Here is a 27646-nt window from a genome sequence, read left to right as displayed (position 1 = left end):
GCCGCGCAGCTCGCAGCCGGGGCCCGGGCCGCAGCCGGGGTCGCAGCGTCGGCCGCTCGGGGCGGGCGAGCGCGCCGGGGGCGGCCGCGGAGCGCCGGGGCCCAGCTTGCCGCCGGGAGCAGCCCGCACAGCCGCGCTCCGACGCCGCCGCCGCCGCCGCCCGCGCCCGCCCGCCGCGCGCAGCCCCGAGCAGGCCGGTGGCCCGACGGCCGCGTAGCCCCGGCGGGCGAGGCCAGGCCGCGCCGCACTGCCAGCCCACCCACGACTCCGGGCCTGCGTGGGACTGCGCGCGGCGGCGGCGGCGGCGGGGACTGCGCGGCGCGGGCCGGGCGGCGCAGGGCCATGGCCGAGGCGGCCCCGGCTCCGGGGAGGGCAGCTCGCGCGCGCACGGACGCGCGGCCTCGGGGCCCGGGGGACTGCCTGCGTGCTCCGGGCTCGGCGGCCCGGCCTGGGGTCTCGGTAAGGGCCGGGCGCGGCGACGTTAGCGGGGAGGGGGCGCCCTAGCGGGCTCGCGCGCCCCCTGGGGGGGAGGCCGGCCGGGGCGGGCGGGAGCGGCGGCCGTCCGTGCGAGGCTGCGCGGCCGCACGGCGCCCGGACACGCGGCCCGAGGTGGGGCGCGGGCGGCGCGCTCGCTCCCTGGCTGCGGAGCCGGCGCTGCGTCCGTCGGGGTGGCCGGCGGCACGTTTTCCGCAGAGCTCGGCCCCGCGGAGCGGCTCCCGGCCTGGGCGCGGCGCTGACGCGGCTCTCCCATTTCGCAGAGCGGAGACACTGAGGCACGGACACCCGGCGGCGACCTGCCCTGCCTGCCCCAAGGTCACGTAGCGAGTCGGCCCGGGCTGGGTGCCCGCAGCCCCGTTGAGGCCTGCCCTGCGTGCTGCGGGCCTGGACGGGAAGGGGGCGGCGCTGGCGGCGGCTTCACCGGGGTGGGCGGCCTGGGCTGGCTGAGCACTGGCTGCGGCCCGTCGGGGGAGGAGGGGAAGGCCGGGCAGCGCCCAGCCCAGCGTCTCTGATGTGGGGGGCCCTGTGACCCACTGCGTCTGCATCAGGAGGGCCCCGAGTCAAACTTGGGGTACCGATGGATGGGGTCTGGCGAGTGAACACCTAAAAGGTTGACGTACCTCTTCAGAGGGTCATTCAATAATTAAACGCCCTCCCACCCAACGTGCTCTCTGAGGCACCCTATCTCTGCTAGGCGGGTTTGCTAGGGGGGTCCGTGCCTTTGAGCCTGTTTCCCATGTGTTCAGGAAGAGCTGGGATAGATGGCTTTCTAAAAGCCTGGCAATTCTTAAAATAACAGTAACAAAACTCATGGGAAATAAAACGAAGATTTTTTTTTTTTTTAAACCTGCCTACCTCTGGGCTTAGGTCTCCAGAACCCTTTCATGGCATGTAATTCTGGCAGAACCATTCTGGGTCATGTATGAAAATGCCACATCTTTTGTAAGAAGTCTGATGTGTTTCGTTATGCGCTTTTCTAGTAGATTGGCATGGATCCTGAAGCCCCCATTCTCTTAACCATACAAGGAGGGCGAAAGAGAGACAGGTAGAATCTATGAACTATGGCACAGAGGAGTTATAGCCTTCCTCTCTCTTCTAGGAGTTTGAGGATTTGAGCTTATAGGTATCTTTATTTAAGGGTAAGATCAAGCCACAGGTTTACTGGAACTGATGACATTGTATCAGGACTTAAGTAGCAGAAGGGGAAACAGACGGGCCTTGTGATTCTTCACCCCTTTCCAGTACTCCAGGTCCCTAAATGGAGGAAACAAAATATACTCTTTTCCTTTGAGCTCTGATTTAACTGGCTAATAAAGATGTCTTGCCCTGTTGGCTTTATTTACTATAGTGAGCCTTTTTTTCTTGTTTGAGTTAAAACTTTGTGTTAGGCAGGCACCTAACCTGCCTTCCAGGTATTTTGTTCCTTCTTCCTACTAATTATAGGCAAATACCCCTCAGGTAGACAGTCTTAATGTACCTCTTGTGTTGGCTCTGTTGGTTCCTTTACCTGTGTGAGTGAGGCTTCCATGTAAGGGATCTGTCTAGTCTTGCTACCAACTCAAAAATGAAGGGCTGAGAGTTAAGACGTTCTTGACCACTTTCAGTGTTTTGCAGAAGTATGCATCTGTGTGTATGTTGAGAAATCGCTTGCATTAGGTTTCCTAGGGGATCTCAACACCACCATAATCAGCGATGTCTTTAAGGGATAGGGCCTTCCTTCCCCATGTGCCTGTGGTAAGCCTCCCATAAGTGTTAAATCACCAAGCCTCTGACTTGGCTCACACCTATCAGCTGCCTGTCTATAATTGAGGCCTAGAGTCCGTGTGACCTGAGGCAAGGCACATGTGACCTCTCCTATTTTCTGTGTTTTCATAGGCTAAAGGTGGATAACTCTAGTAGTATCTAGTTCATCAAGTTTTGTGTGGCTCAGGTGAGGTAATCCTTTAAAATGCTTAACACAGTTTATGGCACATAATAAATCCTAAATATTTACCCTGTTAATAAGCTCCCATATAACAGCTATGGGTCGTACTTTCTCAAAGATCTGTGCTGGACAAGGTCTCAAAATCTTCAGTCCTTGGCTTAAAAGTATATTGCTACTGTGGTGAAGTCACGTGAATCAAAGAGGAGACCTAAGAAAGGCAGCTGTGGGAGGCATGGCGTGCGTTTAGACAAGTCGTCCATAGATGGCAAAAGGAGCCTCGTTACTTACCTAGACAGTCGTTTCAGTTTATCAGTGTACAGTTGACGCACTCCGCAGCCATTTATTGAGCACAAGTTAATTTCCTTACAGAACACTCTCATAGAGAACATAGAGGCTGAACGGGGAGTCCTTGAGGGAATATTATGAAGAGAAGAACAAAAATGGTTATAGAAAAACTCCGTTTAGATGCAGTAAAGGTATTGAATGGCTAGATAAATGGACTGGGCACTCAGGAAGAGCGTGGCTCCAACTCCCTCGTGGTTCAAGTTTTTAACGTGGATGTGGCAAGATGGGGGTCAGAGTGCCAAAACAAAGCACATCTTTATTCTGCCTCTGGTCCCTAACACTCTTATCACACTCAGAACTAGTGTAAAATCTGCACGGCTTCCGTCTTTGCAAACCTACCTTATCCCTCATTCCCTACCTCAAGAGCCACAGTGAGGGAGCCTAGCCCAGCAATGTACACCTGTCCCAGTGGGCCATCTACCTAGGAAACCTGGACTCCTGAGGAGGCTGAATTGCCTGTGTTACCCGCCACCATATCCCAGTGTCCTTTACTCGGAGCAGAAGCCAGTCGCCATGCGCCAAGCCCCAGCCTCTGCAGATAAACAAGCAGGCCATAGTGGAAAGGGCAGCAATAGATATTGATGGGACCAGCAGCCAAGTGCTCTGATTCTCCCAAGTCCCCTTCCCGCCTGCACATCGTTCATCACATCTGAACGTGTTGGGGAAGCGTGGCTCTGTAGGAAACAGAAGGTGGCATAGCCGTCCTTTTTGTGGCGTCCCTAATAGCTTTACCATCGATGTCTACATCAGTGCCACTGTCGGGAGACATTTGCTTCCTTGGAATGTCTTATTGTTGCAAAAACTGAGGACCTTTTAGCATGAATGCTTGTCTCTTAGATTTGCTTTGCCAGCTGGAGACTGACCTTTAATGCTGTCTGTCCTCTCCTTGAACACAGGTCCAGCAGCTGGACATGGAGGACGAACACTCATCACCTCTGTCATTCTCCAGCGTTCCACACAAAGAGTCTGTGCATCAGGCCCCTGCTGGACTCCCCAGAGAAACTGTGTTCCCTTCTTGCATTCTTCCCCCCAAAGAAATTCCTTCCTTGTCTCCCACTGCCCTCCGGCAAGGTGCCCTGCCCCAGACTGACAGTACTCCTAAGCAAGAGACTTCTGGCCAGATGTCACATGTTCTCCAGAAGGGACCTTCACTCCTGTATCCTGCCACCTCAGAGCAAGACACACACCACCAGGTATCCCTGGCTTCCCAAGAAGAAACCCAGTATTCTCCTTCAGCTGCTGGTCAGGGGACCCCTCTCCTTTCCCACTCCATCCAACATCAGGAAGCTCCACCCCACTCTCCTGAGGTTTCTGAGAAAGACTCGCTGACTTTGTCACCCACGGTTGTGGAAACCGACATGAATGCCCTGCTCCAGAGTCCCACTTCGCAAAAGGACGCTCCTTTTCATACCTCTTCTGCAGCCCAGAAGGAGCAGCCACTGCCCACCGCAGAGATCACTCGCCTGGCTGTGTGGGCTGCCGTCCAAGCGGTGGAGAGGAAGCTGGAGGCCCAGGCCATGCGGCTGCTGACCCTGGAGGGCAGGACAGGGACAAACGAGAGGAAGATAGCGGACTGCGAGAGAACCGCTGTGGAGCTCGCCAGCCACCTGGAGAGCAAGTGGGTAGTGCTGGGGACGCTGCTGCAGGAGTACGGGCTGCTGCAGCGGCGCCTGGAGAACATGGAGAACCTGCTGAAAAACAGAAACTTCTGGATCCTGCGGCTACCGCCAGGCAGCAATGGAGAAGTTCCCAAGGTACACCCATTCACTGGGGTCTTCCCGAGAAAACCATCTGCAGGGGAACATGGCTTAGGGATTTAGTTCAGTTGAAAGAAAGGGAAGGTGATGGTTGGGAAAGGAAAATTAAGAAGTAAGGCTCCCTGCTGTCCAGTATTGCCTCAGCAAGAGCAAATTATTGTTAATTTTTTGGTATAAAAGTTCACTTACAAAGCAGTGAGCGAAGCCCTTCCCAGAGCCTGAGATTAGGATGCAGAAGGAAGGCTTGGAAGAGTATGTAGAGCCTGTCCTTTCAGTGTGCCCTCCGTACACTCTGGTTCTGCACGATGACTTCTGCCCACTCCAGGTTAATATCTCTGTACTGAACATGAACAAGTTCCTCTAGCTGTCCCTGAGAGATAAATTATAACAACTGTACCCAGCATTCACACTGAGGCAGCATTGCATGCCATCAAGGGATGATTTAAAGTGCTGGAGCTTTTTTATAGGTTTTATGAAATTACTGTGCCATTATATATAAGGACTTCAGCATCTGCAGACTTTGGTATCCTGGGGTTCTGGAACCAATCCTTTGCAGGTACCAAGGGACAATTGTACTAATGAGCAATGCTTAATGCTTTACCATCAGACAGCACAGGCAGAAGAAGGTAGTTTCACTGTTAGAGGTTTTGTGTTTTTTGTCAGTTTACTTCTAAATCTTTAATGCCAATAAAGCTCATTCAGGAAGTATCCTTGAGGAGCTAAGGACCAGGCTTTCATCTTATTTTACACACCACTCTAAAGGAACATGAGTGTAGACCAGTTTTCTTTTTGTTCCAAACAGACTGTAAGCCAGTACTTCCTGAGGGCTGGTGAGCATTAGAACTCTAGGACCTCACTAAAGGTATACTGGTCGCTGAAGGTCCAGGGCGAGGCCTAAGAGTCTGCATTTCCTGCAGGTTCCCTGTTGCTACTGAAGCTATGTGTTTTAAAGGCAGGGAAAGGCCCCTGGCAAGATGAGTCCTCCAGTCCATAAAGCCCTCTAAGCAAAGGCAGGGGAGGAAGGCTTTCCTCTCCTGTCCTTAAGAAGGGGAGCTGGGGTTTAACAGTCTGTGGTATTAGATCCCTTTGGTCTTTTCTGACCCAGTTGTTTGGTTTTAGGTCCCTGTCACATTTGATGATGTCGCCGTCCATTTCTCAGAGCAGGAATGGGGAAACCTCTCTGAGTGGCAGAAGGAGCTCTACAAGAATGTAATGAGGGGCAACTATGAGTCTCTGGTCTCCATGGGTAAGAAGGCAAACATTTGGTTTGGTTTGGGTTTTATTTGGTTCACTGATGGAGGTGCTTGTTTGTGTTTACGTTTGTATGTATGAGTTGTTTTGTTATAGAGCTGCCCTGGCTGACCTAGAACTTGCTGTGTAGACCATGCTGGCCTCAAATTCGCTGAGATCCTCCAGCTTCTGCCTCCCTAGTACCAGGATTATAGGAATGCACTGCCACGCTTATGTTAAGTTTAATAGGATCTTTCTGTTGAGAGAGGCTAGCCTGAAACAATCGTTTATCCCAGGCTGCCCTTGAATTTACAATCCTGCTGCCTCAACTTCCTGAATGTTGAGACATGCACTACCACACCTTGCTTCAGAGAGAATTTTACTTGTTTTGTGTGTATGTGTATAATATGTTGTGTGCATTTCTGCACGTGAAGGGCAGTGGTCAATGTCAAATGTTGTTCTTAGTTTTTTGAGATGAGGCCTGTCACTGAGCTAGTTTACCTGACTAGGCTGGCTGGCCAGTGTGCTTCTGTTTCCCCCAACCCCCGACCCCGCCAGCACTAGGGTTACAGATGGTCACCACCACACCTGGCTTTTACATGGGTGCTGGGTGGGAATCAAGCCCTTGTTTTCATTCATACTGAGCAGGCACTTTAACAACTGAACCATCTCCCCACCTGCAAACATAATTTTAAAGAGTGCCACAGATGGGTTAGAGTTGCTCAGTGGTTAAAAGTTCCCAGCACACACATCAGGTAGCCTACAACTACCTGTAAGGCCTGCCCCAAAGGTCTGACACTCTCTTCTGAACTTTTTAGGCACCTGGGATCACATGTACACAAACATACATGTACATGTAATTAAAAATAAGATAATTTCTTCTTTTAAAAAGTAACATTAATAAAAACAATAATAACAGAAAAGCCAAGCCTCTCACATACTCTTGTATATCAGTATGGCACAGCTGGAACAATCCATACATAGAGACACCACACTCTGGAGAAGCACTTGGGGCAGCAGGGTGAAAAGCTGGCCAGACGGTGGTGGGCTTCTCCATCAGAACATTTCCCCTGTATCCTGCTCACAAAATTCATTTATCTAGGAAATTATTATTAAAAGGAAAGTCACTAGAAGAGAACACATGCACTGAGGGCCTACTGTGTGTCAGCAGGGTGTGAAATGCTTCCCAAGAATACCATGTAGTGAGGGACTGAGGACAAGACCAGAGACCTAGTTTTCTTACTCATGCAACTGAACACTGTCACTTACTGAGGCCATATGGCCCCTGGGTCCTAGTCCCATTAGGAAGTCACAGTCTTAAAGAAGTCTGTCTTTATACCAAGGTCTGTTGGTTCTTGTTTTCATTAAAAACGTGAAGAGACAAGAATTGAAAGGTGGACTTTCTTTCTGTATGTATCCTTTTCTCTCATGTGTAATTTTTTTTATATAAATAAAAGAAAAATCTGAGGGTCTCAGTAGATAAAGAGCTTGCTGTGCCAGCATAGGAAACCTAAGTTTGCCACCGCTCAATGTAAAAGTGAGACACAGTGATGTATATCTGCATCTCCAGTGCTGGAGGTGCCTGGAGCTTTACTAGCCAGTCTAGTCAAAACAGCTTCAGGTTCAGGGAGAGATCCTATCTCGAAAAGGAGGAAGGAGATGGGCGGTGGTGTTGCACACTTTTAATCCCAGCACTCATGAGGCAGAGGCAGGAGGAGCTCCATGAGTTCGAGGCCAGCCTGGTCTACAGAGCAAGTTCCAGGATAGGCTCCATAGCCACAGAGAAATCCTGTCTCAAAAAACAAAAAATGAGGGACAGTAAAGAGAAGGACACCTGATGTGAAACTCTGGCTTCCATACATGCACACAGGTGAGTACGCCTGTGTACCCCCACCTGGCAGCACAAACACGAGAGAGAAATGTTTGCATGCTGAGTACACTGTTTGACAAAGACTTTGATTCAGGTGCTAGAGGTGTCTCAGCAGTTAAGAGCACTGGCTGCTCTTGAAGAGGACTTCAGTTTGGTTCTCAGCACCCACATGGCAACTATCTGTAACTCCAGTACCCTCCTGAAGCATCTGTGGGTATGAGGCACACATGGTACACATACAGACATGTAGGCAAACACTCATACACATAAAATAAAACTAAATAAATATGGGGCTAGAGAGAGAGCTTATATTACAAGCACCTGCTGCTCTTCCAGAAGACCTGGATTTGATTCTCAGCACCTACATGGTAGCTCACAACCATGTGTAACTTCAGTTCCAAAGGATCTGATGCCCTCTTGCCTCTATAAGCACTGTATACATGGTGGACAAACAGACATGTAGGCAAAAATGCCTGTAGACTTAAGTGAACTGATTTATGCTAGAAAAGGTAATTTTAGACATATTTTTCCATAGGCTAACATTACTCTTCTTAAAAATTTATGTTTTTTTTAAATACCGGCATAGTTATGAAAAGTTACCAATTTTCAATAACAAAGAACAACCACTATGCACTCACTATCGCCACCCCACAGAGGAAGTGTCCCCTTTAGATTTTGTCCTTTCTCGTCTTTTCTGTACATGTGTAAACATATGCACAGTATATGCCCTATTATACATGTGTGCAGAGTTTGCACGAAGGCGACCATTCACTTATAGTACCTTACATTAGACCAGGGGACAGCTTTCTTTATCAGCACCTGTAGGCCACAACCCTTGGAAAGAAGGTACAGTATCCAGGTGAACTGTGGCTTTTTAAAAAAAAAAAAAATGTTTTGATTGTTTTGCCTTCATGTTAGCATGTGTACCACATGCATGCCTGGTGCCCGGGGAGACCAGAAGAAAACATTGAACTCCCCTAGAACTCGAGTTACAAGGGATTGTGAGCCACCACGTGGGTTCTAGAAACCTAACCCAGGTTGTCTGCAAGAGCAACAAGTGTTTTTAACCCACGAGCCTTTTCTCTAGCCCTCTGAATTCTGGCTTTTGACTGTATGGCTGCTGAGGCATGCTGCTTCTGTCTCTCGCTGCTGTTGTGATAAACAGCCCTGTAAGTCTCTGCATCCACCCAGTGATTGACGGTACAGATGTGAAGTGGGCTTGGGGTAGAGGATGGACTACCGTGGTGCCTCCTAGATGGCTGAACCCATGTCTTGTCTGCAGCAGCACATGAGAATGGATTTCTTCACACCCTTGTTTATTCTGTTGTTTTAAATCTCTGTCGTGTTTTGTTTTGTTTTGTGAGACAAGATTTTGTAACCCAGACTGGCCTCAGATGTGCTGACCTTGAACTCCTGATTCCTCTCCGTTCCAAGTACTTAACATAGGCAAATATTTGTCCTTTCGATAATGAAAAACTGATACTATTTTTATTCGAGTGTATTTATTTGGTGGTTAGTGAAGTTATGCCTCTTTTCTATGTGATTTCTAGTTATTTGTCGCCTGTGAATTACCTATTCATACTTTTGCTCCTTTTTCACTGATTATAAAGGTTGCTTCTGTATAATTATGAATTAACCATTTGCTATATGTGATGAGTGTGTATGTTTCTAATATTTCTGCCACATGTCTTCATCTTTTTATTTTAAAATAATCTTAAACTTTTTGAGGAGTATTGAGGCTTGAACGTAGGGTCTCATATATGTAAAGCATATGTTTTACCACTGAGCTACATGCCTGCTGTAACTTTTTCTTTTTCTTTCGGAAGCAGGGTTTCACTATGTAGCCTTGGCCAACCTGAAACTCACAGTATAGTCCAGGCTCACCTTGAATTCACAGAGAGCTGCCTACCTCTATCTCCCAGTGCTGAGATTAAGTGTGCATGCTACCACATCTGGCCTCTTACTTTGTTTTTTTTTTATTTTTTTTTTCCTTGGGTACAGGATCTCCCTCTATGGCCCAAGCCAGGATTAGATTCACAGCAGTTCTGTCTCCGCCTCCCAAGTGCTGGCATTACAGACATGAGCCATCATGATTGGCAACCCTTTTTTATATAAGGAACTCTATCAGTATTTTGTTTTATGAATTTTATACTTTATCAGGGTTAGTTTTTGCCTCATACAATCTGAGTTTTGTCATGAAGCTCCTGAGCAAGCTTCAGTACCTGTGAACAGCGTGAAACAAACACATGTGCACAGTGGGCCTGGAGAAAGAGGCTGAATGCCTGCCCATTTATTTTCCAGCATTGCTAGTCCCTGGAAGAGGGGCTGTTCTAGGTCACATCCCCTCAAATGATACCTTTACAGAATACAGTGCCACCTCTTAACCATGGAATATTTTCTTTCCTTCCTTCTGCCCAGACTATGCAATATCCAAACCAGACCTCATGTCACAGATGGAGCGTGGAGAAAGGCCAGTCATGCAAGAGCAAGAGGACTCTGAGGAGGGTGAGACACCCACAGACCCCAGTGCTGGTGAGTGGCAAAAAATGGATGCCCAGGGCCTACATCCTGGGCCTTTCAGTAGTCAGGTGGCTACAGTTTGGAGCGCCACAGTAAGAGAGGATCTGAACAGCATGGTATGATAGCAAGCTGTTCAGGAAGAAGGCCTGCAGATAGATGGTTGCTCTGCGTCTCCCATGACCACCAGGAGCCCAGGTAGCTAATAAGTAGGAATGCATAGAGTTCATTGTCTTGGAGTTTTTGTTTTTGTTTGTTTGTTTTTTGACATGACCCATTCTTGCCATCCTTTTTGCAGGAAGAATCACAGAGAAGGCATTGCTGTATTAGGCTCATTTCTCCTAGATTTCCCATAGTAGGCTATGCCTTCAGAGTAGAGGGCAGTAATGGACTTTACTAGGCAGTAGTCTGCACACACTCACTGTGAGTGATATTTTGGTGCATCAGTTTTGTAGGCTCTGCCTGGGGACTCCCTTTGGACTTGTATCACTTGCCCCAGAGATTTTGAGTATAAACATCCCTTTTCCCTTTGGTGGGTGAATGTAACTATCAAGAATAATAGAACATCAGCCACACCTCTAATTCCTGCACTAAGGAGGCATAGGCAGGTGGATCTATGCGTTTGAGGCCAGCCTGGTCTACAGAGTGAGTTACAATACAGCCAGAGCTAGTAACACAGGAAAACCCTGTCGTCGTCCCCCCCCCACAAAAAAAAAAAAAGAAAAGAAAAAGAAGAATAGAACATCATTGGGGATTCTACTGTTTTCAGAAAGGAAATCAGGAGATTATCCTGCTAGGGAACTCAGTGACCAGCAGCCAAACTTCGTTATGAGTGAATATCATTGATTTGAAGACTACAAGAAACAACCCAAGGCAGAAAAGGTTTCTTTGGGCTCTCAGCCTCAGAGGGGTCAGACCATGGATGCCTGGCCCATGCACTCCATGTCAAACATCAGATCAAGGGTGAGGCTTACCCCAACTCAATACACAGATAAAAATAGATGAATTTGAAAGTAGATGAAGTTGGGGGTTCATCTAGGGCTGCATGTTGGTTGGAGGAAAATCTGTACTTTAAAGGTTTGAGTGACCTCATCTGAAAATTAAGAATTGGGTGGAATAGAGAGATTCTGTGTAGAAGAACTCAGAGGCAGGGAGGCTTATTGTGGCAAACCCCTGAAAACAGGACTGTTGCCCCCTCTGGTTTAGATGCCAGGTCTGCACCAGGAGGTCCCACTCTTGTCATCTGCATCACAGACGGCCTCCCATGGAGGATGCGGAGGATGATTTCTAGCCCCTGACTCAGCTCACGGGGAAGATGAGAGATGAGGCTGGGTGAAGAGGAACAACAGGAATTCACTTTTGAGCATGTGGGGTGAGACCCCAGTAAGACCCCAGTGAGACCCCAAGGAGAAAGCCACTGAGCAGAGTAGCGTTCAGAAACAGAGGTCTGAACTAGAGACAGTTGGTTTCGGACACTGGGACATTTGGACGTTAGGTGTTGATGGTATAAACAGGGTTAGATTGGTCTGTAAAGTATAGAACCCTGACTCTTGGCAGATTTGGGCATCTAGAATCTGTTGATCAGAAGGAACTCAGGTCTTGGTTTTTTGGGGTTTTTTTGTTTGTTTGTTTTCTTTTTTAAGTTTTCAAGACAGGGTTTCTTTGTGTAGCTTTTGGCTGTCCTGGAACTCACTCTGTAGACCAGGCTGGCCTTGAACTCACAGAGATCCCCCTGCCTCTGCCTCTGACTCCGGAGTGCTGGGGTTAAAGGCATGCGCCACCACTGCCCAGCCCCCAGGTCTTGTTTTATCTTAATTTTTCTATGTATGTATGTATGTGTAGTGTGAATACATATATGTTTGTGTATGTAGGTTCCTGTGTCTATGTATGATGTCAAGAGTCTTCTTCAATTGCTCTTCACCTTATGTATTGAGGCAGAGTCTCTTATTGAACCCAGAGCTCACTGATACGGCTTGTTCCAGTATTCTTGTTTCTGCCTTCCTTATGCTGGGATTACAGGGGCCACTATGCCCAACCAGCATTTGCATAGTTTCTGGTGATCCAAAGTGGTTACTTATGTAACAAACACTTTAACCACTGAGCCATCTCCCTAGGGTGTTTTCTATTTATTTTATATGTATGAGTATTTTACTTGAATGTAAATACCACATGTGTGTCTGGTCCATGGAGGACAGAAAAGGGCATTGGGTCCTCTGAAACTAGAGTTATTGACAGTTTGAGTCACTATGACTTGCAATTGAACCCAGATTGTTGTTGCTTGTTTTGTTTTGTTTGAAACAAGGTCTCTCTGTGTAGTCTTGGCTGTTCTGGTGCTCTCAGTGTATACCAGGCTATTCTCAAGCTCACAGAGATTCTCCTGCCACTCCCCCTACCTCCAACAAATAAAAGGGGGAAACGAAGGAAGAGATGGGAACGAAAATTAAGACAAAGTGGGACTCTGTGAAAGATCCTGGTTACACCAGAAGGTTCTAGAATGTTTACAAGTAGAGGAAACTAAATAAACGCTACATATGTGTGAATGCTTTGAGCGTGGAGTTACATAGCTGAGGGGATTGAGGAGAATTTGAAGCTGAGTGTGTGACCATTAACAGTGAGCAAAGCAAAAGAAAAGATGATCACCTCTAGGAAAAAAGCCAGCTGCAGACACAAGCAACGCTGGCTGTGACTCCACATCAGGCTTACTGAAACCATGAGAAATCTGGTAGCTGGTGAGGGGGGTTGGAGGGGACTGTCCTGTCCAATTGGCTCAAGAAGTGTCCATTCAGGGGTGTTTTTAGGAGCCAGGAGGTAAGAAGCATGGATCCTTGGAATCCCTGGCAACCAAGTGTGTTTGAGGCCAGCCTGAGCTACCTGAGACCCTGTCTGTAGAACAGCTCGCAGCATGCGACGGTACTGTACACATCAGTCCTCTGAGAGCGGACGAAGGGCATCAGAATACTGTTTGTACCAGCACTTCTCAGAGAAGTCGGGGTGGGGTAGGATGACAACAGTAAAATCCTGTCACCTTTTTATTCTTTCCAGTGTTTTAATACATGCTTATTTGTATGTTTTATATTATAAATGTACTCTACTGTAAAACAAGTTCAGATATTAGAGAAGCACATCACTTGCCAGCTGTTTTTGCTAAAGTATCTGAGCCAGGCAAAGTAGTTTATTTACATCTTCAGTTCCAGCAGTCAGAGGGCAGAGGCAGGAGGATTAATAATGTGTCCAAATATTCAGTCGAAATTACTTTTAGTAACAAAGTATAAAGTTCACAATCTATTTGTAGACTTTCCTGTTGATATGCATTTAGTAGACCCAGTAAAGACCCTTCCTTATTAATATCTCTCTGCAGTATCCTGAAACTTTTAAAAATGGGTTTTCTAGGTCAAAGGCTGTGCCCATTTAAGCATTTAATAGATATTGGCAGATACCCTTCAACTACTACCTCAGTCTCTCTGCTTTCATCTAAATATGGAAGTAATGCCATACACTCTGGTCAGTAATCAGAGTTTAGCTTTGCATGACTTGCAGGAGTTACTGGTATAAACCAGTAGTTCTCAACCTTCCTAACGCTGTTCTTCATGTGGTGAACCCCAATGAAATAAAATTATTTTGTTGTTATTTCATAGCTGTAATTTTATTACTGTTATGAATCACAGTATAAATACCTGATACACAGGATATGTGATATGTGGCCTGTTGCACGAGGTGGGATCCCTTTGTTTGTCCCGGCTGCCCTACTAGCTTATGCCTGAAATAATCACACAGAAACTGTATTCATTTAAACACTGCCTGGCCCATTAGCTCTAACTTCTTATTGGCTAACATATTAGTTTAACCCATCTCCATTAATGTGTATCGCCACGTGACTGTGGCTTACCGGCAAGATTCTAACCAGCGTCCGTCTCAGGCAAGAGATCCATGGCTTCTCTCTGTCTGTCCTTCTAAGCATTCAGTTCTGTCTTCTCCATGCCTACCTAAGTTCTGCCCTATCAAAAGGCCAAGGCAGTTTCTTCATTTAACCAATGAAAGCAACACACAAACAGAAGGAACTCCTACACCAGTGACCTCTCTGGAAGGATAGTTCAGCAAAACCCACAGGTCGAGAACCTGGTATAAACTGTATACTGATGCTGTTCTTCAACTCTCAGAAGACTGATGTGCATACAGCCTTTCCTTTGTGTCTGACTCTGTTAACTCTTTTACTCTTCCTTTTCTTCTTTGAGATTATTTCTTTTCATTATTGATTTCTAAAAGCTTTTTGTTAGTGGCATCAGGGTCTCATAGCGCCAGGCTGGCCTTGAACTCCTGATCCTACCACCTCCCAAGTGCTATTCTAAAGATGTTTTACACATCAAAGGTATGCTTGGTGGTGACTCTTTATGAACTAAGCTTTGGCAGGTGGAAGTTTGACACCTATCCCAGCAGTGGGAGGCTGAGGTAGGCAGATCTCTGTGAGTTTCAGGTCTCACTATATAGTGAAACCTCTCTCTCAAAAATAAAATCAAAGATATTAGCTCCTGTCTGTCATATCTACGAAAATATTTCCCTAAGGTGGGAAGTACTTTTGTATATAGTATTTATATTTGTGTTGGTATAACCATTTTAAGTTTTTCTTTATTGAGATTAATTGGTCATTTTCTTTATGGTGTCTGAGTTTCACATCATCAACTGCAGAAATATTGGGCCATTTTATTCAGTAAATACTGTGAACACTGGACTTAGGCCTGTGGGCTTCCTAAAAACTGGTAAAAACCGATAATGCCAGCCTATGAGGAAGATGAGAGAGTTGGATCCATAGTTCATGGCAGGGTGTGGTAGTGCTTGTCTAGAATCCCAGCACCTGGAAGGCAGAGGAGGCAGGAGAGGGCTGGGGCTAATCCTGAAGGTATTGGAACAACTTTTAAAACTAGAACAAAACAAAACAAAAGAAATGTGAAACATAACCAGTTGTTTAAGTTTCTCCAAATATAACACTGCATAATTTCCATTAACAAGTAACCCTTATATATTCAAAATCAGTTTGTAGGATAGTTTTTGTTTCTTAACAGTCTTTATGAAAAACAATTACAGAGATTAAAAATCAGTCCAGCCAGGTGCAGTGATACATGTTTGTCCTCCCAACAGTTGGGATGCAGAGACAGGAGGGTCCCCACAGTAGTGAGGCTAGCCCGGACATAACATCACAGATTAAATAAATTTCTTGAAACCAAATAAAAACAAGATGCAAAAATACTTCCAAAATGACTTACAAGGACCAGATTATAGCTCAGTGGGCAAGAGCACTGACAGCTCGATCCTTGAATCCACATGTGGTGCAGAGAGAATCAATAAGCTGGGTTTCTCTCCTGCCAGTCACCTCTTCCCACCAGCCAGCTCCCCAAGCAACCACACAGAGACTTATTATTAATTATAAATGCTCAGCTGATAGCTTAGGCTTGTTAATAACTAGCCTTTACATCTTATATTAACCCATATTTTTTTTAACTGCACTCTACCACATGGTGGTACCTTTTTTTTAGCTTTTCATATTCATTTCCTGCTTCTTCTGCATCTGGCTGGCATCTCTGCATGACTCCATCCTTCTTCCTCCCTGCATCCTCTCAGTTTGGCTTTCCCACCTAATCTTTTCCTGCTTAGCTATTGGCCAATCAGCTCTTTATTAACAATGACAGCAGTAAATATTCACAATATACAAAAGGATTATTCCACAGCATTTCCCCCTTTTTTGTTTAATTAAAAAAAATTTAACCTTTTTTTCTTTTTTGGTTTTTCGAGACAGGTTTCTCTATATTTTTCAAGCCTGTCCTAGAACTTGCTCTGAAGACCAGCTGGCCTTGAACTCACAGAAATCTACCTGTCTCTGCCTTCTGAGTGCTGGAATTAAAGGCATGTGCAACCACCACCTGGTAGGAGGTTTTAACTTTAACATAGTAAAACAATATACAACAAAACGTTATCAAGTAAGAATTACAGTTATAATATCCAGCCCATTTGTATTTGACAAATTTAGAGAAAATATTCCACTGTCTTATCTTGTGAGTCTAAAGTTGTATATCTAATTTACTTTTTATCATAACTAAGGAAAACTATAAGTTTAATTATTTAGTTTTTAACTCCATCAAAGACTCCAGAAAGCCGGGCGGTGGTGGCGCACACCTTTAATCCCAGCACTCGGGAGGCAGAGGCAGGCGGATCTCTGTGAGTTCGAGGCCAGCCTGGTCTACAAGAGCTAGTTCCAGGACAGGCTCCAAAGCCACAGAGAAACCCTGTCTCGAAAAACCAAAAAAAAAAAAAAAAAAAAAGACTCCAGAAGGGTGTAATGTTACCTAATGACAGGAACATCTGGCTGCCTGGACAGTCACTCAAAGTTCTTCTGTAGCATTAGGGCATCCATCTCTGGGCTTCAGGCCTTAGTATATCTAACAGACATTTCTGAGAAGGAGGGAATTTTGAAGGTATATCTTACCTTGTCTCAGCAAAGTTTGACAGTTGCCTTCTTTTGCATCCTGCTGATCCAATTTGGACAGCATACTATCAGCAGTTGAGGCAAGGGCAGTTTTTTTGCCCTGTAACTAGCTTTTGCCACAAAGAAAGCAAACTTCGTATGGCGTTTCTTGGATGCCCATCATCTTCTTGGAAATAAATTGGTACTTCCAGGAGCAGATGTATCTCACTGTCAAGAAACTTGGCCGGGTAGGTGGTGGCGTACGCCTTTAATCCCAGCAGTTGTGAGATAGAGGAAGGTGGATCTTTGTGAGCTCCAGGACAGCCAGGGATACAAAACTCTGTCTAGGGGGGAAAAAAAACCTTATGTTATTAAAACATTTTAATGCCAAATTCTATAGATCTTTGAAGTGTTTGAAAATTACTTGTCTATCTAAATATGTGTGTGTATGACATAGAAAATATACCTAACATGACTATGTGTTTGATAATTATGAGTGACTCACTATTAACCTGTATTTCTTTATTCTAAATAGCTTTCAAGGACTAAAACTTTACATAATTAAACAAGCTACATAGGTATAATACCTTAAATAAAAATAGAAACATACATAAAGTATAACAAAAACATTAAGTTTGTAAGAATAAACCAACATCCATAACAATATAAAAGGCTTAAGACTAGTAGTTGTTTCTATCCTTTTGCCCTGTTATTTCTATATCATACCCCCCCTTTTTCCTTCAGAAACAGATCCTTGAATCTAACTGCTTTGTTTAGCTTTTGTTTTTGACCATGACCAATAATAACTTATAACTAACCCCCCCTTAAATGATGACAAACATCCATAACCTATCTCTTGGGAATGTGTACATTGTTTTTTCTAGACTACTTCCTGTTGTTTTCCGTAGTCTGGGAGCACTGGCATTTTGGGGGGAACTGAGAAAAATCAGGATAATGGTTAAGTCTTAGATGGAGTAGTCTGTGAGGCTGGACCATCTTAGCCTTGAAGCTGCCATGACGAGTCTGGATGCAGAGCTCTGAGGAGACTGTAACAGAGGCATCTGAGAGGCTGGATCACCTGGGCTGTTCATTTTTATTTGTACCTGGTACCCTCGCTTTGAAATTACATGTTTTTAAAGGTAGCATACTTATCTGCATTGATATAATATAGACTACATTGTATACAAATCAGCCAAAGATGATGTTTTTTGTTTCGTGTTTGAGTAGGTGAAATATACTTTACATGTCTTGTAGTTCTTCTAGGTTTATTTCTTTGTCTGTAGCAAGGATTTTCAGGGTGTCAATCTTGATCAAACCTGATCCTCTTTCACCTTGAACGGACCACAGCCTTTTGTTTTCGGTGGGAACAAAAGCATAACCTCTTCCCCAAAGCAACACATCTCTTGAATTCCATTTTGAAGTCAAGACACTTTTAAAATATATAGGTTGGTTTAATCTAGGAGTGTCCATAATCCAGTGTCTTTTAGCTATTATTATAGACAAGCAGCAATGAAAAAAATTCAAAGACAACACAATAACCTACAGGATCTAGACTCACTCTGTAGGCCATCTCTATGTGGCTTTAAAGAAAAGTATTATTTTAAAGACTACATTATTTTTAAAACTATTTACTTTTTTCTATGACTGTCTATACCTTTTTTTCTTTCCCACGCTTATATTTTTAAACACACTGTAACCCGTTTAGAGATTTTTTTTTTCTGTCTGAATCTGTCTTTACTGTATATCTGTAATCTTTTCTATTTGCATGAGCAAATCTACTGTGTGCCATAGCTCATGGTGGCTGGCAAGGCTTGTACTTGCAGCTCAAGCCCACAGACAGCAGCCAGGAGACACCTCTCTGTACTACAGCCCATGTGAGAGTGCAGGACTAGGAAACTATGTTTGGCTCTGTTTTTGTATGTTTGAAACCTTTTTAAAAAGATTTTTGAGATCTTATGTGGATATACATTTTCCCACATTGGGCACCATTTGTAGACAGGATTTTTGTCCCACCAGTCAACCCTGTCCTGCCAGCTGGTTCTCAAAGTAACCACACAGAGACATATTATTAATTATAAATGCTCAACTAATAGCTTAGGCTTGTTACTAACTAGCCCTTACATCTTAAATTAACCCATATTTCTTATCTACGCACTACCATGTGGCAGCACCATTTTTTTCAGCACTCAATGTTCATGTCTGCTTCCTCTGAGAATGGCTGGCGTGTATCTCTGCCCTCCTTCCTCCCAGCATCCTCTCAGTTACGCTCTCCTGCCTGACCTCTTCTTGCCTAGCTGTTGGCTTGTCGGCTCTTTACTACTAATAATAGCAATACATGTTCACAGTATATAAAAGGATTATTCCACAGCAGGAATCCAGGCCTAACTCTGACCTCCTGTGCAAGTGTGGTACTTGTGCCAACTCAACAGCATACACACAACTGTCATAAAGTAACTCGTCATGGCAGCCCAGACCTGTAACCCCAGCATCATGATACAGTGGCAAAAGAACCCCAAGTTCTAGTTGGCCAGCCTGGGCTACATAGCAAAAGATTTAACAGCAGAAGCTTATAGTTGATGTGGATGTGGAGCATTTAATGTTCATGTGAACAACCAGACAGCCTGTTCCTCTGCTTCAAATTAGGAAGTGTATACACCCAGACTTTTTTCTAATATAGAACTAATATGATTTCATTATTCACATTTAGTGTGTGTGTCTCAAATTTAAAAAGTAAAATGCCAGGCGGTGGTGGTGCATACCTTTAATCCTAGCTCTCGGGAGGCAGATCCCTGTGAGTTCGAGACCAGCCTGATCTACACAGTGAGTTCCGGAATATCCAGGGCTTCACAGAGAAATGCTATACCCCCCCAAAACAAAAACAACAACAAAAAGTAAAATGGGAGCACAGCTCAGTGGTAGACAACATGTCTGGCTTGCATTAGATCCCAGTTTCCATCCCATGGACCACAAGAAATACTAGGGCACCCCTGCCTGTCTAGTCTTACATGGGGCTTCTCTGAGGTGGACACCCCTGCCCATCCCAATCTTACATGGGGCTTCTCTGAGGTGGACCCTCTGCGTCACCACCCACATGATCCAAGCTGGCGGAAGACATGTGCAAAGGGGCTCTTGAACCTATGTGGCAAGCCTTTTGCAAGTTGGGTTTTTTTTGCAATATTTTGCTTTACCAAAAAACTAAAAGAACATAATTGTCGGCCATTGGCCATAAAGAACAATTTTTAATGATGCCTTAACCCCATGGTTTTTGTAATAAGTTCAAAGAATCAAATGATGTTTCCCAACTGAGCACCTTCCACAGTACCTGTGTCTGTAAAAAATGGAAAACAGAGTAGACCTGATTCTAATCTGTCTATTTATATAGTAAGAATATATGTTTATTCTCTTGTAATTGAACTAATTGAGAAAAATTTCTACTTATCTTTAGATTCGCTTCCAAACTTTTTTATTTTCCATATTAGATAACTGTTTATCATTCTGTATAATTGACGCTAAGGATAACTTCAACCAGGAAGAAATGAACATGTACAGCCTTGTGACTATTAACAGTGAAAACAAGATTATATTTCAATTTCCAGGAACATTTTTGTGGCCTATGAGGTGATCAGCAAAAGGCTCCTAAGCGTGGAAGAGCATTTGATTAGGATAGCATTTGTGGGGCCAAGTGGGATTGGAAACAGGCTCAAGGTAGAGAGGAATGGAGTTAAGATCCAGGTGTCGGGCTGGAGAGATGGCTCAGAGGTTAAGATCATTGGCTGCTCTTCCAGAGATCCTGAGTTTAGTTCCTAGCAACCACATGGTGGCTCATAACCATCTATCATAAGATCTGGTGCCCTCTTCTGGCCTTCAGGCAAACATGCAGACAACACTGTGTGTGTGTGTGTGTGTGTGTGTGTGTGTGTGTGTGTGTGTGTGTGTGTGTGTGTGTGTGTGTGATAAATTATATGTATAATTATAAAAAAATCCCAGCTGTCAAAGAAGAGCTTGTCTGTGTGTTTTTAAAGCAAATAATGGATTTAAAACTGCTGGAGTTTTTAGATTCCATTGATGACCTTAAAGAATGGGGGAAAACCTCATTTCTGTCTCAGTGTTCACTCTAGAAATTATACTTCTGTTGTAAGTTTTTTTTAAAGACAATCTCACTGCATCCCAGATTGGCCTCAAGCTTGTGACAATCCTTCCTCAGCGCCCGAAGTGCTAGGATTATAGTGATGACCCAGTTTACATATATATATTTATTCAAAAAGGTGCAAAGACTGTTTTGACATTTTGTTTTAGGGAGTAGTAAGTAAACTACTTTCAGGGGTTTATGCAGGTTAGGGAAATTGTGTATCTGGGGGGCGTAGAATGATCTGAGCCGGGCTGAAGGCCGGGAAAGGCACAGCTCGAGGGCCTCCAGAATGAAGACAAACAGTAGTAAGGAAAGAGAGCAGGCATAGGCTACAGGAGGAGAGATTGGAGACATGGGGACAGAGTTAATCTGTTCTTATTGCTTTAACAAAGTACCCCAAATTTGGTACTTTATACAGAAAACAGTTCTGTTGTAGACATTGTGGTGTGTCGCTGTAATGTCAGTACCTGGGAGGTAGAGGCTGGGAAAAGAGCTCAAGGTCATCCCTGGCTGCAGGCCAGCCTGCGTTGAAAAGTGAGACCCTGACGCTGGAAAAGAAAGCAAGTGTGTTTAGCTTACAGTTTTGACTGCCGAGCGCTTGCCGCCAGCACCTCGTTACTCTTAGAAGTCCTCCTGGCTCCATCATAGCACAGCAGATGGCATCCTGGAGATGAGAGCAGAGAAACCGTGACTCTTTCATAGCCAGCATCGCTGCCTTCACCAGAGCAGTGCCCCATCTGCCCATCTTTTAACCACCTCCAATACTAGTACATAGAATTGCATGTGAGCCCACAGATCACAGAGAACAAAGTGGTTCTCAAGGGCAAACCTCTACAAAAATATTTATAATTCATAACAGCAGAAAATTACAGTTATGAAGTAGCAACAAAAATAATTTTATGGTTGGGGTTCATCATAACATGAGGAACTGTGTTAGAAAGTCACAGCATTGGGAAGGTTGAGACCCACTCCTTTAGAAGATACTTAAGATACCCAGACCACCAGCACTGGAAGTTTGGAGGGCTGGGGCAGGAAAACCACAAATTTAAGACCTGAAAGGACTGGAGTAAGGTCAAAGACTGTGTGGAAAATTTAGTATGAGCCGGTCTAAAAAGTGAAAAAGAGGAGCTGGAGAGACAGCTCAGCACTTAAGAGTACATGCAGCCAAGGATGACCCAAATTCTTGATCCTCCTGCCTCCACCTCCAAGAGGTAGAGATAAACTTATCTCTTTAAAAAATTAAAAATAGGTAGTACTCACTACACAAAATCATTCTGAAGGACCAATGGTAAAGGAAATCATATATAAACTTCCCTAGCCAAGAAATGTAATCAGCCAAGCGGTTGGTACACTCCAGTGTTAGTGCCTGTAATCATATAGCATTTCGGAGGTGGAGGCAGGCAGATCTCTGAGTTTCAGGCCAGCCTGGACTACACAGTGATTTCTAGGCCAGCCAGGGCTACATGGTGAGACCTTGTTTCAAAAACCAAAACAACAACAAAAAAGAAATAGAATCAAGGTTGCCACTTTTTGCATTTGTTGAAGAAAATGATCATATGCAAATGTTGCTGTCAGGGATGTGGGGAAAGGGTTCTCTTCTGAAGCCTAGTGGAAAGGCGAGCTGCCATTGCAATCTTCAGATTCTGTGGTCCCGTTGATGAGCGTATCATAGAAAAGAAACCACTGTTTTGTAATTGGGAATATAAACATGTTTGTTGTAGTATTGTATACTGTAGCAAAAGACGAAGACAGAAAGTATTTTTCCATTAGGGAATAACTTGCTAAATTACATATGAGCCGCAGGATGGGATAGATGGATCATTGAAAAGACTGGTTAGCAGTGTGGAAAATTGGCTTGAAGGGATCAACAAGATAGTTGATCACAGGAGAGAAAGAGACTGTTTTATTTGAACTCTTAACAGTGACCCAAGAATAAAATTAAGGTATATATGCTGATATGAATGTAACTATATAAGCATGGAGTCAATTATAGCTAATAACAGGCATCATCCACATGATCCTAATGGTGCATTGAGAGGAGAAAGCAAATTAATAGGGGAAAAAAAGACTGCACTGAAAAGCAAAACTGTTTATTGTGCTCCCATTTGTATAGAGTGATGCTGTATCTATAAAGCCCATCTGAAATTAATATAGATCTGTGCAAAAAAGCACAAATATTACAGCCATGTATCTAGTGGTGTTCTGTCTGGTTAAAAACAGACGGAACCCAGGATCCCCCCACACACAGTCATACCTGTGCTGGGAAATGATGTGGGCCAAGAGGAGGACCTGGGAGTCTGTCTGCCAGAGCCCGGTCAGATTAAGAAGTAAGGAGACAGCCCACCTTTTTATGGTCTTTGGTGCATAGATGGACCAGCAAGAGAGAAACTGGGTTTTGGTTGCCTGACTTGAAAAGTGAAATAATTTTTTAAACAACTTAGGATTTGTAGGGAATAAAGTTTTTATTATTATAACTTGACTCCAATTTGTAATAACATTCTAGACTACAAAGTGTCCAGAAAATTCTTTCTGCTCACCATGAACTCTATTGTATTTTTTAGGGTCTCTATTAAAAAGACCTGTTGGAATGTAATGCTAGGACTGTAGAAACCTGGGGAGGTGGCATGACCGCTCTGTGTGTCCTCACCTTCCCTCAGCACATGACGGCATCGTGATTAAGATCGAGGTGCAGACCAACGATGAGGGCTCAGAAGAACTGGAGACACCAGAGCCGCTGATGGGACAAGTGGAGGAACACGGCTTTCAGGACTCAGAGCTGGGTGACCCCTGTGGAGAGCAGCCAGACCTGGACATGCAGGAACAAGAGAACACGCTGGAGGAGTCCACCGAAGGCTCCAGCGAGTTCAGCGAGCTCAAACAGATGCTGGTGCAGCAGAGAAACTGCACGGGTAAGTTCTGCGTTGTGGCTGCAGAGGGCCTGGCTCCTGTGAGACAGTCCTAATAAAGTCAGGGTTTATTAGACTCTCCCAGCCGAGGAGACAAGTTGGTCTGCCCAAGATTGGCACAAACAAGAACTCGGAGACAGATGAGGTCAGAGCACGTCCAGGGTCACACAGGCAGCGGCAGAGCTCGAACTTCCTTCTCAGTTATACCCACCTCATGCTGTTGTGACTTTGGAGGTGGGTAGTTTTGCTTTGCTTTATTTGCGTAGTGTTGTCTGTTTGTGAGACAAGGTCTCACTAAGTAGCCTAGGCTAGCCTTCTAGTGCTGGGAATGAAAGTTTGTGCCAACACATCCTGCAAGAAAAGCATGTTTTAAAAACAACATGGGCAATCCTTGTGAGCCTATACAAGGGTCTGCTGACTCTGCCTACCATTCTGAGTCCTAACCTAGAAAGGGTTAACTCTCCTCTTTTCTTTCCCCACCCATCCTCCCCCACCCCAACCCCCCAGTGCTGGCCAGAGTCTGAGTGTGCTTTCTCTTTGGTCTTTCTCTGGAGTGCCTCTCTGACCTCCGTGCCAGCCCAACTCAAACAGCATAGCTTTTCCCTTCATTTCTCCATTCTCCTCCTCTGAGCAGCTGCTGAGATTTATAGCTTGCCTACCCTGGGGTTTTCCTTTTAAACTCTTAAAAAGAGAGAGATTCTCCTGTCCTTCTCTGCTCAGCTCTGGCCACAGTGCTTGTAACTACATAATCCCAGTGTCCTCATTCTGCTCCCCAGGAGTATAGTATCACACCAGTGGGCATTCAGTGCTGATCCTGAAATATCCTTCATAACAGCTGTTTTTGGTGCTCCAGTTTTCACTGGTTAGCTGTTTGTGTTTTGTTTGTATGTTTTTGAGGCTGGGGGCTTCCAGTTGTAGCTTAGATTGGCCTTATTCCTGATCCCTCCTGTAATTTTGCCACTGTTATGAATAATCTATATCTGTGTCTTCCAGTGATCTTAAGCGATCCCTGCAAAAGGGTCGCTTGACCCCCAAAGGGTCATGCAGTGCTCAGGTACAAAGGACAGTTGTAAAATTCTCTAGAAAGATTTTGTTAGAATTTGCAAGCTGACTGGAGACATAGGTCAGTGGTTAAGAGGACAGACAGCTCCCAGCACGCATGTTGGGCAGCTCAAAATTGCCTGCACCTCCAGCTCCAGTGGGATCCCTAACCCACACACAGATACACAATTAAAAGATAATAGAACAGCTGAGTAATATTATACAGACTGAGTGGGTTATAGTTAGGAAATTGTGTGTGTGTGTGTATGTGTGTGGTGTGGTGTGGTGTGTAATAACAGATAAAAAGGAGGCCATGAATTTGAAAAGAGCAAGGAGGAGTAAATGGGAGGGCTTGGAGGGAGGAAAGGAAGGGAAGAAATGTTACTTTCACAAAAGAAATCTGAGCAAGGTAGCATGCACCTTTAATCCTTAAGAGGCAGAGACGGGTGAACTCTTGAGTTCCAGGTCAGCCAGGGCTACATAGAGAGACCCTGTCTCAAAAGCGAAACCGTTAACACTGGTTAGGAAATGCCAGATAACTGACTATAAAACACCTGGAGAAATTTGAATGAGTCAGATGTTGCATAGATTCTCAGGGACCCCTGTAGAACTTGGTTTTATTCAGGTCCTATGGGGACAAGCCAGACTTGGAGGTACAGGGAATCTACCAGGTGGGCACTGCAGGGCGCTGCACTCTGGATCCTGAAGGAAGCCTCAATGCTGGTCTGTGAGACCTGCATCTGTAGTTCCTGGGTTGTCAGAAAACCAGAGCCCGAGTCCTAGTAGAGAAGAGCTCAGTTGTGTCGAATGTCACTCACAGGTCAGGATCACACAGCAAGGCAGAGAGACTGAGAAGGAAGGAGGAATTAATGGAGGTAGGTGAATGAAGGCATGACGAGGAGAAAAACAGGTGGGCTCGGGGAGGAACTGTCCAAAGGAGAAGGATGCTGAGTCTGCAGTGCGGACCACTGCCGTCACTAGGCCCCAGGTACACTGAAAGGAGAAGTGGAACTTTGCTGTCCCGCAGACTGGAGTCCATGTGCTCAAGCTCAGGCAAGATGCGATGGTTCTCAGGGCTGGTTTCTTTCCCACTGGGGCGTGGTCCTCCAGATACTTCATATTAGGAGTACCAGGGCACCAAGTAGCCAGCTCCCTTCTTCCTCCCCAAGAGCCCTGTTTAGTTCTGGGTTTCACAACTGGTCGTCCAAAGGTAGGAATCATGGGACAGGGAACTAGATTTTCCCAAAAGGAGGAATTTGGATAAATATATTTATGTATCAAGTTTGTGTGTGTGTGTGTGGCACAGTGTTTGTTGTGCTTCTCCAGGATCAGGGTTCTAGATAATGGCTGAACTATTTTTTTCTAACCTTGGAGCAGAGGGGATCGTGATAAAGACTGAGGAGCAGGAGGAGGAGGAGGAAGAAGAGGAGGAGGATGAGCTGCCACAGCACTTGGAATCCCTTGGGCAGCTATCTGGGAGGTACGAGGCCAGTATGTACCAGACCCCCCTTCCTGGGGAGATGTCCCCCGAGGGCGAGGAGAGCCCCCCACCCCTGCAGTTGGGCAACCCAGCAGTGAAGAGGCTGGCGCCCAGCCTTCATGGGCATTCACATGGGCATGGTGAGCGGCACCTGGGTGAGAACCGTGGGTCCTCCAGCCAGCAGCAGCGGAATCGACGAGGCGAGCGGCCCTTCACTTGCATGGAGTGCGGCAAGAGCTTTCGGCTGAAGATTAACCTTATCATCCACCAGCGCAACCACATCAAGGAGGGGCCCTATGAGTGTGCCGAGTGTGAGATCAGCTTCCGCCACAAGCAGCAACTCACACTTCACCAGCGCATCCACCGGGTGCGCAGCGGCTACGCCTCCCCGGAGCGCGGGTCAGCCTTCAACCCCAAGCACTCACTCAAGCCGCGCCCCAAGTCGCCCAGCTCAGGCAGTGGTGGTGGCCCTAAGCCCTACAAGTGTCCCGAGTGTGACAGCAGCTTCAGCCACAAGTCAAGTCTGACCAAGCACCAGATCACACACACGGGAGAGAGGCCCTACACGTGCCCGGAATGCAAGAAGAGCTTCCGCTTGCACATCAGCCTGGTGATCCACCAGCGTGTGCATGCTGGCAAGCACGAGGTCTCCTTCATTTGCAGCCTGTGCGGCAAGAGCTTCAGCCGCCCATCGCACCTGCTGCGCCACCAGCGGACTCACACCGGCGAAAGGCCCTTCAAGTGCCCGGAGTGCGAGAAGAGCTTCAGCGAAAAATCTAAGCTCACCAACCACTGCCGTGTGCACTCGCGCGAACGGCCGCATGCATGCCCCGAATGCGGCAAGAGCTTCATCCGCAAGCACCACCTGCTGGAACACCGGCGCATCCACACGGGTGAGCGGCCCTACCACTGCGCCGAGTGTGGCAAGCGCTTCACGCAGAAACACCACCTGCTGGAGCACCAGCGAGCACACACTGGCGAGCGGCCCTACCCCTGCACGCACTGCGCCAAGTGCTTCCGCTACAAACAGTCGCTCAAGTACCACCTGCGGACCCACACGGGCGAGTGAGCATGCGCCCCGCCCCTGCCCCTGCCAGATGAGCAGCTAGGTGCAAGGGTCTAAGGCCCCTGGGACCGGTGCCTCAGTTGCCCCCAGGCTGAGCCCAGTGGGCGGGAGCGGGGCGCCCCAAGCCCTTCTGCTGTGAACCCTCTTCCCCTCCTGTCCCTTCTCCCCAGGACGGGTAGTGAAACCAGGTCGCTTGTTGCCTGCTTCCCCCAGGGTCCCAGGGGGGAGCGCTTGGGCCTGGGGAACCCCTTCAGGCTGTTAATTTCCTTGACAATAAAATGGATGAAAACAATCTGCACGGGGGCAGTGATTTGGCTGCCAGCCACTCACAGGCGGCGATGCAGGGCCATTTAGTCGGGGATAGAACTTTCTAATTACCTTTTGGATACTGTGGTTCTATTTGATAATAATAGAGTAATTTTTAAAAGA

At 46.0% G+C, this 27646-nt stretch overlaps 1 protein-coding gene across 2 annotated transcripts; it reads left to right on the top strand.

Annotated features, from left to right (window-relative positions):
- Positions 1-339: 339 nt before the first annotated feature.
- Znf777 (zinc finger protein 777) lies at positions 340-27646 on the top strand. Of its 2 annotated transcripts, none has more exons than XM_038317563.2 (6): positions 340-459; positions 3664-4521; positions 5644-5770; positions 10043-10156; positions 23382-23633; positions 26049-27646. In XM_038317563.2, exons 1-6 carry the CDS (start codon positions 343-345, stop codon positions 27218-27220), a joined length of 2640 nt encoding a protein of 879 aa, XP_038173491.1. In that variant the 5' UTR covers positions 340-342; the 3' UTR covers positions 27221-27646. The 2 variants fall into 2 exon arrangements, with proteins under 2 accessions (XP_038173491.1, XP_038173490.1); XM_038317562.1 differs by having other exon boundaries at positions 26046-27646.

Source organism: Arvicola amphibius, unplaced genomic scaffold, assembly GCF_903992535.2.
Source record: "Arvicola amphibius unplaced genomic scaffold, mArvAmp1.2, whole genome shotgun sequence".
NCBI lineage: Eukaryota > Metazoa > Chordata > Mammalia > Rodentia > Cricetidae > Arvicola > Arvicola amphibius.
This window is presented reverse-complemented; position numbering and strand designations above follow the sequence as displayed.